General features: G+C 41.3%; 2 protein-coding genes across 2 annotated transcripts; both read right to left on the bottom strand.

Moving 5' to 3' along the window:
- Positions 1–5233: 5233 nt before the first annotated feature.
- On the bottom strand, positions 5234–7082 carry LOC133640433 (leucine-rich alpha-2-glycoprotein-like). Its single transcript, XM_062033843.1, has one exon. It carries the CDS (start codon positions 6968–6970, stop codon positions 5960–5962), a length of 1011 nt encoding a protein of 336 aa, XP_061889827.1. The 5' UTR covers positions 6971–7082; the 3' UTR covers positions 5234–5959.
- A 2788-nt stretch (positions 7083–9870) lies between these two features.
- si:dkey-90m5.4 (leucine-rich alpha-2-glycoprotein) lies at positions 9871–11117 on the bottom strand. The gene has a single exon (XM_062033794.1). It carries the CDS (start codon positions 11065–11067, stop codon positions 10066–10068), a length of 1002 nt encoding a protein of 333 aa, XP_061889778.1. The 5' UTR covers positions 11068–11117; the 3' UTR covers positions 9871–10065.
- Between the last annotated feature and the right edge of the window lie 901 nt (positions 11118–12018).

Here is a 12018-nt window from a genome sequence, read left to right as displayed (position 1 = left end):
ATTTATTGCCACCTTTCCCAACTTCTTGTCACGTGTTGCTGGCATCAAATTCTAAAGTTAATGATTATTTGCAAAAAAAACATTTTTTTATCATCAAATATGTTGTCTTTGTAGCATATTCAACTGAATATGGGTTGAAAAGGATTTGCAAATCATTGTATTCCGTTTATATTTACATCTAACACAGTTTCCCAACTCATATGGAAACGGGGTTTGTATGTATGTGTTTGTATATATGTATGTATGTAAGTGTGTGTGTGTATGAATGTGTGTATGTACAAACCCCGTTTCCAGTTGGTCGCTACATCTGTAAGTGCAAGTTAAAGCTCTACTATGCAAAGCGAAAGCCATTTATCAACAACACCCAGAAACGCCGCCGGCTTCTCTGGGCCCGAGATCATCTAAGATGGACTCATGCAAAGTGGAAAAGTGTTCTGTGGTCTGAGGAGTCCACATTTCAAATTGTTTTTGGAAATATTCGACATCGTGTCATCCGGACCAAAGGGGAAGCGAACCATCCAGACTGTTATCCACGCAAAGTTCAAAAGCCAGCCTCTGTGATGGTATGGGTGTGCATTAGTGCCCAAGGCATGGGTAACTTATACATCTGTGAAGGCACCATTAATGCTGAAAGGTACATACAGGTTTTGGAGCAACATATGCTGCCATCCAAGCAACGTTACCATGGACGCCCCTGCTTATTTCAGCAAGACAATGCCAAGCCACATTCAGCACGTGTTACAACAGCGTGGCTTCGTAAAAAAAAGAGTGCGGGTACTTTCCTGGCCCGCCTGCAGTCCAGACCTGTCTCCCATCGAAAATGTGAGGCACATTATGAAGCCTAAAATAGCACAACGGAGACCCCCGGACTGTTGAACAACTTAAGCTGTACATAAAACAAGAATGGGAAAGAATTTCATTTTCAAAGCTTAGTTTCCTCAGTTCCCAATCGTTTATTGAGTGTTGTTAAAAGGAAAGGCCATGTAACACAGTGGTGAACATGCCCTTTCCCAACTACTTTGGCACGTGTTGCAGCCATGAAATTCTAAGTTAATCATTATTTGCAAAAACAAAATAAAGTTTATGAGTTTGAACATCAAATATGTTGTCTTTGTAGTGCATTCAATTGAATATGTGTTGAAAAGGATTTGCAAATCATTGTATTCCGTTTATATTTACATCTAACACAATTTCCCAACTCATATGGAAATGGGGTTTGTATATATGTGAGTGTGTATGTATGTATGCGTGTACGTGTGTATGTACGTGTGTAAGTGTGTTTTTGTGTTTGCTTTGGGAACACCTCCTGCACAAATCTTCATTCTACTCTTTGTCAAATCTCCAACGCTTATTTGTCGCCTCTTACTCTTTCACTGATGAATTTCATTTTCATAAGTGAGGTTTTATGCACTAAAGATTGATGAATTGATGCTCTGCTCAATACTTGCTGGAGGAATGTTGGGAAGACAGAGGATGAATATTGTTGGAGAACGGCAAAAAAACACACACACCTAGAAGAGGTCAGCTGGAAGATACAGCCACTGCTCCAGCCCACACACACACACACACACACACTCCCACACACTCATTAAAAGCAACAGGACACAGTAGAAACTGTGAAGATTTTTCTGATATCCTTATTTCCTAAACACACACACACACACACACTTTCTTGTGTTTGTTACCTTCCTGAGACCTCCGAAAAATGCCCACCTCCAGTATTATAATAAAAGTCTTAATTTTACTCAACGCAAGTCAAAATTTTACAATAAAATTTGAACAATTGTGCAATGTTATGATGAAAGTTGGAGTGCCACTCAACAACAGTCGCAATTTTACAAGAAAAGCTTCAAAGTTTGGTAGTTTTATGAAGAGTCGTAATTTTACTCGACAAAAGTCACAAGAAAACTTTTACAATTTTGGCAATATTATAATAATATCCGGAATTTTACTTGGCAAAGTTACAACAAAAGTCATAATTTTACTCAAAAAAATGTCACTGTTTTACAAGAATAACAAAAAAATTGGCAATATTGTGATACGAGTCAGAATTTTATAGGACAAATGTCGCCATTTTGCATTAAAAAGTAATAATTTGACATAACAAATGTAATAATTTTACGAGAAAATATTGCAATATTACAGAAACAGAAAGAATAAGACAAATTGTTCCCAATTTTGTAAGAAAAAAGTTGACACATTGTGGAAAAAAAGTTCATTTTTTTCTTGGAATCTTTTGTTTGTAATTGTTTTTTTAATCTTCATTATTTACTTCAAGTTATTACAGTATGTCTCTATACACATAATTTTAAAAAATTGTTTTTAATTAATTTTGGCCAAAGGGAGCACATTTCAATTTCTTACACACACTTGTTATTTCATATGTTGACCAGAGGGGGAGCACTTTAAATATTTACACACACTTGTTATTTCATATGTTGACTAGAGGGGGCGCACTTCAAATATTTACACACACTTGTTATTTCATATGTTGACTAGAGGGGGCGCACTTCAAATATTTACACACACTTCTTATTTCATTTGTTGACTAGAGGGGGCGCACTTCAAATATTTACACACACTTGTTATTTCATATGTTGACTAGAGGGGCAGCACTTCAAATATTTACACACACTTATTTCATATGTTGACCAGAGGGGGAGCACTTCAAATATTTACACACACTTGTTATTTCATATGTTGACTAGAGGGGGCGCACTTCAAATATTTACACACACTTCTTATTTCATTTGTTGACTAGAGGGGGCGCACTTAAAATATTTACACACACTTGTTATTTCATATGTTGACCAGAGGGGGAGCACTTCAAATATTTACACACACTTGTTATTTCATATGTTGACTAGAGGGGGCGCACTTGAAATATTTACACACACTTGTTATTTCATATGTCGACCAGAGCAGAGGGGGAGCACTTCAAATATTTACACGCACTTGTTATTTCGTACGTTGACCAGAGGGGGAGTGTCAGAATAATTGTATATAAGTTATCACACAATTTGTTTTCCCATGAGTTCAGGCTGCCCTGCGAGAAGACAAAAGCTGTCTTTTGTTCTTGTCAAGCAAAAGGCCTACCGCTTGTAAACCTCCACTGTGTGCGACGTGGAGGTGTCGGTTTCTTTGATCTATTGGACAGCCACAGGAAGACCTTGTCATGACCCGAGATCTACAAAGCAGAGAGGGAGCAGACCTGACACCGCTCCAGGCACCTTTTCTTTGAACTGTTTATGACCGAGTGCGGCAGCTATTTATGACCCCTCCTCCCCTTAGAAACAGCTGCAGCCATGTAATCAGGAAACGCCCAAATAAATGAGGAGGCGTGGAGCTCCCTCCTCAGAGCGACATTGTACGAGGGTACAAGTGCACGCGCTCTCCTCATGAGCTAAATTGAATCCTGTCTCTGTCTGATTCCTTGCTTCTTGTCTTGTCTAATAGATGTCATCGGTGTTTGAACCTGACAGGGAGCACTTCAAATTTTTACACACACTTGCTATTTCATAAGTTGACCAGAGGGGGAGCATGTTTAAAACCGACACACAGTCAATTTGAAAAATCCCTCCTTTTTGAACCACCCTAATTTTGATAGATTTCACCACCAGGGGTGCAAATGAGACATTCTCTATTAGATGCAATGCTTTTCCGTATTGGGACCATGACTTATGTCCTAACTTGTTCAAAGGTACTTTTCCTTGTTGATGTCTCAAGAAGTGTAGAAATACAAGAACACACCCACACGCACACACACCCCAATCAACATTTTTTCCATTCATTTAAAACAAAAAAGAGTTACAGGTGTAAAGAGACAAAGGTCAAAACAAATCCACCCACTGGTGGGGTCATTCAGTACCCCCCTCCCTAAGATGTGCACTCAAGTTAACAGGTCATGATTCGATTCTGATTCTTGGGGTGATGATTCGATTTAGAATCGATTCTTAATTCAAACTAATTCTCGCAATATATTATTTAGTATAACAATTACTGCACATACACCAGAGCATACATTTTTTTTTAGATACCAACATTCTGGTTGTCTAAAAAAAACAACATTTTGGTGATTTTTGGGGCACAAAACAAAAATATCAGCGAGAGAGGATCTGCGTTTGTGATCGGTATTGAAATGGCGATCACGTACTTTTCAAGAAAAAATTGGTCGATCGATCTGAACATCCCTTTTCTAAATCTCTGCTATAAGCTAGCACAATCTTGTGGATGACTGACAAGAGGATTCCAGTGTTTCCCATAAACTGCCAAGATACCTGTGGCGGTGGGGGCGTGGCTATGGGCGTGGTCACCATGACATCATCGAGTAATTTGCATAATTTACTACAATTATTTGATTTTCTCTAAAAAGGCTAAAAAAATGTATACTTACTAATAAATTATAACAGTTTTGTTTTAAACGTCCATCCATCCATCCATTTTACAATATATTTACAACACTTTATGTACATATTTATATACAGATTTCAACAATAAGTTATTCACTGAAATATATTTATTAATTGTGGTTCTACAAAAAATATATCTTATAAAATATAAAAGCTAAAATGTCTCAAAGCTCTGCCCCTTTAATTAGTGCATACTAAATAATTTCACTTTAGCCTACTACTACAACCATATTATTTACCAGCAACATAAAGTGAAACAGAGGCAGAGGTGTCCTGCCACAGTCAGTAACAAATAAACAGAAAACAGTAGTGGTGGTAGATAGACACAGAGCTTCATCAAACATCTGATCCACTGAACAAAGAGCTCCAAAAATCTTGAACTTTAGACTGCCATCAGTTTTACTCCCTACACTTAACCATGTGTTTCCTACTGCCTGCAGACTTTGCACCCTTTGTTATATACACATGTTGTGTTTCTAATATAAATACATATAATAAAGTCAAATACAAATAAGGCAACAAGAGAAGTATTCTACACTTCTCTTTTGTAAAGTAAATCTGAACAGCCGATATGGGCATCTACATCAACTATATGATTTGCCTGAGAAGCTGGAGAGGACAAAAAAAATAAAAATAAAAATAAAAAATTTTTTTTTTAATTTAATTTTTTTTATTTGTGGCGGACGTAATTCTTTCGTGGCGGGCCGCCACAAATAAATGAATGTGTGGGAAACCCTGGATTCACTCTACTGATTTGATTCTGTTATTGAACAAACTTAGACTGATGCACCCTGTTTGGACGAAAGATATGAAGTAAACAAACAAACACACGAACATGGCAAAGTTCATTTTCTTTTATCGTTCGATTCAATGATTTGTTGATTTGTTGGCCCAGCTTTGACATGTACAAAGATCTAAAAACTAAAGAGCTTACACACTAAAAAAATGTTGGGTTAAAAAATAACCCAATTCTAACCCAACTGCTGGTTCAGAAAAGGATGAACCCCTTATTTGAGTTATTTTAACTCAACATTTTGGGTACATTTTTTTCAGCCCAAATTTGCGTTGAATTATTTAACCCAAAAGTTGAGTTATGATAACTTAATGTTGGGTTATTCACCACCTATCTATTGGGTTCACTTATTTAACCCAAACGTTGAGTTATGCTAACTCAATGTTGGGTGTTTGTAAATAATGTTAATAAGATTAATCCATAATAAAATTCCCTTCAAGAAAAAAGTATATTTTTAGTAAAAAAAACCAAAACCTTTTACCCAAAAATGCGTTGCTAGTTGAAAAACAACCCATAAATGGTTCATCATTTTGAAAACCCAGGAAATGAATTGAAATAAAATCCTTATAACCCAAAAAATGGATTGCTATTCATAAAAATAACAAAATTTAACCCAACACAAGCAACTCATAAATTGGGTTATCAAAATAACCCAGCATTTTTTAGTGTGCACAGTATTTTGGTGTTGATTTACACACTAAATTGCACCACCACTAGGGGGTGTATTTGTATTGTGCAATGATGTTTATGATCATTTTCAATTGTGTTTTTCCTCATCTCCGACAAGACCAAGGTCATGTCCTGTTAAAGATGCCACCGGTCTATTTTTGAGAGCTTCCGGGCCGGTGCAAGTGACCTCGTCCAAAAAGAAGACATTGCCAGGGTGGTCAATAAGCCATCGCCGCAGATAGTCTATCTTCTCATCACACAGCCACGGGTTCCCTGACAGAATCACCTGGAAAGTAGAGTTTGTGCCATCCAGCAGGCTTTGGGGGAGACGTTGGAGCTGGTTCTGGTTGAGAAGAAGCATCTGAAGGCGGGGCAGACTCGAGAGGAGCGCCGGGTGAAGCTCCCCGAGATGATTCTCCTGCAGGAACAGTTGTGAGAGCCTCTGGTTGTGTTTGAAAAGCGAATGGTTCAGGGTGCTCAGTTTGTTCCTGGCGAGGTTAAAGGTGTCCAGTTGGTGGAGGTTCTTCAAGGCTCCGGCTTGGAGTTCTTCAAGGTTGTTATGGCTCAGGTCTAGATGTTCTAGGTGTTCCAGTTTGTGGAGAAAAACAGACGGGATGCGGGATAATAGATTCCCGGATAAATCGAGCTGAATGAGGCTGCTGGTTTCCGAGAACCACTCAGCATCGACTTCTTCAATGAGGTTGTTCTTAAGGAGCAGGTTGCGCAGCGACTTCTGGTTGAAGATCTTTGGAGGCAATCGTACGAGTTGGTTACCTGTGAGATCCAAAGTGGTCAGCTGGGAAGTGTTCCTCAGGAGATCCCAAGGAAGCTTGTCCAGTTTGTTGTGATACAGCTGGAGACTCCTCAGAAGGGTCACTGCGCCTAGATGACCGGGTTCTACGGCGCTGAGCCGGGTGGACTGGACGGATAAGCGAGTGGTGTTGGGAGGTAAAGCGTCCACGGGGAAGGACGTCATGGAGGTGTCACTGCACTCCACCTCAGTGCCCCGAGGTGAAAAGGAGCAGGAGCACAAGCGCGGGCAGGCATGGATGCCACAGGTGGTCAGAACAAAAACCGTCAGAAGAAGCCTTAAGCTCATTTTTAAGCACGAAAAAGACCCGAATGATTCAATTCGGAATTAGCTACCGTTCATTCCTTCAGTTAGAAAGCAGTTTTTCACCAAATGGGTCTGCATTAGACGGGAGCAGCGGGGGCGTCATGTTGCAATAGGCAAACAAAACTGAGCAAACATTTCAAAAGCCGTCTAATCAGTACTGGGATCAGTCTCACAGCTACCAATGATTAATGACAAGCTATCGCTCGTTAGCTTGTTTTTGCACATTTTGTACTTATTTATGAATGTTGGATATAATGTATTTTTCTTGTTACAAGCATTTTGCGATCCCTTTGTCCTCCACGGTTGATTCTTCTTTTTCTTCTTAGTAAGTTGTTTCCATGGACAAGTACGGACCCGAGTTCTCTTCCATTGTTTGTCCGTTCCTACAGACATCTTTCAACACAGCTTGTTTTTTCATAGTCCTTGCAGTAATGCTGAAGCCCATCCAGCAGATGGCACTGTTTCATCCCATTATGTCTTTTATTTGTTTTCAATAAGTCCATCCACCTATCCATTTTCTACCGCTTGTCCCTCTCGGGTTTGGAGGTGACTGGAGGGGGAGAGCAGCTGTTATTTCTTCAAGTTTGAAAATGTATACAAACCCCCAAAACCAGTGAAGTTGGCACGTTGTGTAAATGGTAAATAAAAACAGAATACAATGATTAGCAAATCCTTTTCAACTTATATTCAATTGAATAGACTGCAAAGACAAGATATTTAATATTCGAAATCAGAAACTTCATTTTTTTTTGCAAATAATCATGAACTTAGAATTTAATGGCAGCAACACATTGCAAAACAGTTGGCACAGGGGCATTTTTACCACTGTGTTACATGGCCTTTCCTTTTAACAACACTCAGTAAACGTTTGGGAACTGAGGAGACACATTTTTGAAGCTTTTCAGGTTGAATTCTTTCCCATTCTTGCTTGATGTACAGCTTAAGTTGTTCAACAGTCCGTGGTCTCCGTTGTGGTATTTTAGGCTTCATATTACGCCACACATGTTGTAACACATGGCTTGGCATTTTCTTGCTGAAATAAGCAGGGGCGTCCATGATAACGTTGCTCGGATGGCAACATATGTTGCTCCAAAACCTGTATGTACCTTTCAGCATTAATGGTGCCTTCACAGATGTGTAAGTTACCCATGCCTTGGGCATTAATACACCCCCATACCATCACAGATGCTGGCTTTTACACTTTGCGCCTCGAACAATCCGGATGGTTCTTTTCCTCTTTGTTCCGGAGGACACGAGGCCTGTTCCAAATGAGCTAATATTTGCAAAAAATAACGTTTTTCAGTTTGAATGTTAAGTATCACGTCTTTGCAGTCTATTCAATTGAATATAGGTTGAAAATGATTCTGTTTTTATTTACCATTTACACAACGTGCCAACTTCACTGGTTTTGGGTTTTGTAATATATCCTCCTGGGAAGCAGCGTCCTCTGTAGTGGATTTTTGTTTTTCAGAAAAAACAAATGTCCACTCCAGTGGACACTGGCTCTCAGAAAAATATACAGCAGAGAGATTCAACTAAATTGTTTTGTGGGTCCCCATTTCCAGAAAGTTAAAGTTCTTCCCATCCCGTCTTATTTTGTATATTCCTGGGAAACCAACGTCCTCTACAGTAGACATTTGCTTTTGTCTATTTTGTCAGAGTCACAAGAGCACTCTGCTGGGAAAAAAAGCTGGTCAAAGATCATCTCAATGATGATTTAAGACTCTCACAAGTTTTTAGTTTTTTTAACTGAACTCGCAAGCCAACAGTTAAATAGCCCAAATGATGACAAAGGAGAGGACCTAAAATGAAACCTTGAGTAACACCACCAATATGACTGAAGAAGTCGAACAAATGACTACCGACTGCATCCGAAGTAAACAAGCTACCGCAACACCCCGGTTACATAAATCACATTATGAAAAGCAGTTGTAACTGCCGAAAAGGAGAGGACTTAAGGCGGTGCCTTGAGGAACGCCTCGGAGATGTAACTCACATGTTTGGACCCCAGTGTTCTGTTAGCTAGTGTAGTGAATTCATTGACTCATATTATGTTCTAAAGTTAAAGTTAAAGTACCAATGATTGTCACACACACATTGGTGATTTAACCCCCAATTCCAACCCTTGATGCTGAGTGCCAAGCAGGGGTCCCATTTTTATAGTCTTTGGTATGACTCGGCCGGGGTTTGAACTCACAACCTACCGATCTCAGGGCTCATATGGTGAATTTTTGTATTCAACTCGGAGAAAGCGAACCACCAGGTTTAAGTAAATAATGCTTGAGAACAAGCCTTAGTTGGACATTCGCATGTGGACTGGAATTAGCTCTCTCACGAGAAGAAGCAATACAACCAGGCTTAGGAATGCAAAAGGGATAGCTCTATCCTGGAGGAGAGATTCCATGTTTATCTTAAACGTCAACCCTACAAGTTATGGTATATATATAGTGTCTTCCCAGTCACTAGGCAGGAACATCTCCTTACATGGTCAGGTTGTGCTGTCCTGACTTAGCACACACCCAGACAGAGAAAGAAGGAATAAATAACTGATGGTTCGGCTCCTCCGAGTTAGGAGTGCTTCATTTTTTTGGACCGGAGATCCTCCTGGTACTGCAGACCTGAATAACGACGCTCGCTTGTAATAAAGCAACTCCGACGTCTCTTTTGATCCAGCCGCACTGCCGTGTTGCCCCCCTGCCCGGGGTGAGGGTGACAAGACCAGAAATACATTTCCCTAGCATGGGTTGAAATGTCAATGCAAGAATCTGCCAATCCGCCAAGGTCCTCAAGAGCACTTTGGTGTTTTTTTAGGAATTTGCTGCAAAAATGTTTGTCTCCCTTTTGAACTGAACTCTTTCATGATGGTTTGGAGTGCACGAGAAAGTGGAAAACAGAGGTGACCACAGGTTAATTTATTAATGAATATGTTGCACCCCACGGTAACCAATAATAGACTAACCAATTTAATGAGTACAACTAAGTTTAATTACAACTGAACATCCTTATGTTAAGATTCCCACCATTTTTATCATGTCTGTATTGCTAGCTTAGTAGTATTACTTGTTGCAATGTTTTCATTACGAGGCCTGAAGGTTTAGTTCACTTTCTGTCAATGACATAACTGAGCGGCTCTTCAGAGACTGCGGACCAGAACATGTGATGGTCTCAGGGAGGAAGAGCGTCGTCTGGTTCTTCTGGAGCCACCTGAAAAGGTACTCCAGCTGACCGTTGCACAACCAAGGATTGGCGGTCAGGTCCAGTCCTTCGGCATCCAGAGACTCAAGGTTGTCCAGCAGTCCCGTGGGGATGTTGCTCAGCTTGTTGTCATCCAGGCTGAGGTGTTTGAGCTGAGTGAGCTCCTGGAAAATATTCTCAGGGAGGTGTGTGAGCCGGTTCCTGGACAGGAACAAGTAGGTGAGGTTACGGGTGCCAGCAAGAATGGAAACATCCAGGGCGTCCAATTTGTTGTTGCGCAGGTTTAGGCGTTCAAGCTTGGTGAGTTGATTCAGAGCATTTGCAGAGATGGTCTCCAGGAGGTTGTTGGAGAAGTCGAGGCTCTCCAGTTGTGGCATCTTCTGGAGGAAGTCAGCTGGGATTTTGGTCAAGCGATTCCCAGAAATGTCCAGCCAAGTCAGGTTGCTGTTGTCCGGAATCCACCCGGCGTCCGCTATCTCCATCAGGTTGTTCTTGAGCACCAGGCTGCGAAGAGGAGCGTGGCTGAAGACGTCCGCGGGCAAGTGGGTCAATTCGTTGCCAGTCAGGTCCAAAGCTGTGAGATGAGGAACGCCCCTGAGAAGATGCGAGGAGAGGTTCTTCAGGCGGTTGTTGAACAAATGGAGCTCCTTCAGGTGGGGCGTAGCTTCCAGATCCTGCTCGGTGATGGACGTGATGTTAGTGAACTGGATGGTGAGGGTGCTGGTGTTCCTAGGCAGGCCCTCAGAGGGGAAGGACGTCAGGGGAACCTGATTGCAGACCACCTCGGCTCTTCTCGGGTAGCATTTGCACAGCGGCGGGCAAGCTAAAGAAACGTGGCTGACATAGGCTAAGAGGAGGACGACGGTTGCTGCGCACGCCTTCATTGCTCAGGGAAGAGATGCGAAGTGCTGATGATTGAGGCTGGACGAGTGTCAGTCAGGCTGCAGACGATTGAGTCATAGGGATCGATATCCCGACCTAATCATTACCTGCAATGCAAACATGCTACTCTTGCTAACTCAGTTGAGGACATACGGTTGAAAGCCACCATGTGACTTCATATCTGTTGAGGTTCATGGACAAAAGTATTGGGACCACCATATATGACTTTTATGTTGTAAAAAATAAAACTAATTAAATATATCTAAAGTCCGTCATGATGAAAATGTGTTGACTTATATATTATATGTGAATGTTGTCTGTCTATCTGTGTTGGCCCTGTGATGAGGTAGCGACTTGTCCAGGGTGTACCCCGCATTCCCCCCGAATGCAGCTGGGATAGGCTCCAGCACCCCCGCGACCCCGAACGGGACAAGCGGTAGAAAATGGATGGATGGATGCTATTTTTACATATATTAGCACTACCGAAACATAAGCGGCAGATATATACCGGTACGAAATATTTTGTAAATGTTTATTGACACGCCTAATAGTTTCCAAACGGTGCCTGAAACCATACTTGCCAACCCTCCCGATTTTCCCGGGAGACTCCCGAATTTCAGTGCCCCTCCCAAAAATCTCCCGGGGCAACCATTCTCCCGATTTCCACCCGGACAACAATATTGGGGGCGTGCCTTAAAGGTGAATGCAAGGCATACTTGATCTGCAGCCATACAGGTCACACTGAGGGTGGCCGTATAAACAACTTTAACACTGTTACAAATATGCGCCACACTGTGAACCCACACCAAACAAGAATGACAAACACATTTCGGGAGAACATCCGCACCGCACCGTAACACAACATAAACACAACAGAACAAATACCCAGAATCCCTTGCAGCACTAACTCTTCCAGGACGCTACAATATACACCCCCCGCTACCACCAAACCC

The sequence above is a fragment of the Entelurus aequoreus genome, linkage group LG23 (genome assembly GCF_033978785.1).
Source record: "Entelurus aequoreus isolate RoL-2023_Sb linkage group LG23, RoL_Eaeq_v1.1, whole genome shotgun sequence".
NCBI classification, from domain to species: Eukaryota; Metazoa; Chordata; class Actinopteri; order Syngnathiformes; family Syngnathidae; genus Entelurus; species Entelurus aequoreus.
The sequence above is the reverse complement of the archived record's forward strand: the minus strand, read 5'-3'. Positions and strand labels throughout refer to the sequence as shown.

Excerpts from the sequence above, each read along its gene's own strand:
- LOC133640433 (XM_062033843.1), bottom strand. The coding sequence starts at position 6,970 with ATGAGCTTAAGGCTTCTTCTGACGGTTTTTGTTCTGACCACCTGTGGC.
- si:dkey-90m5.4 (XM_062033794.1), bottom strand. The coding sequence starts at position 11,067 with ATGAAGGCGTGCGCAGCAACCGTCGTCCTCCTCTTAGCCTATGTCAGC.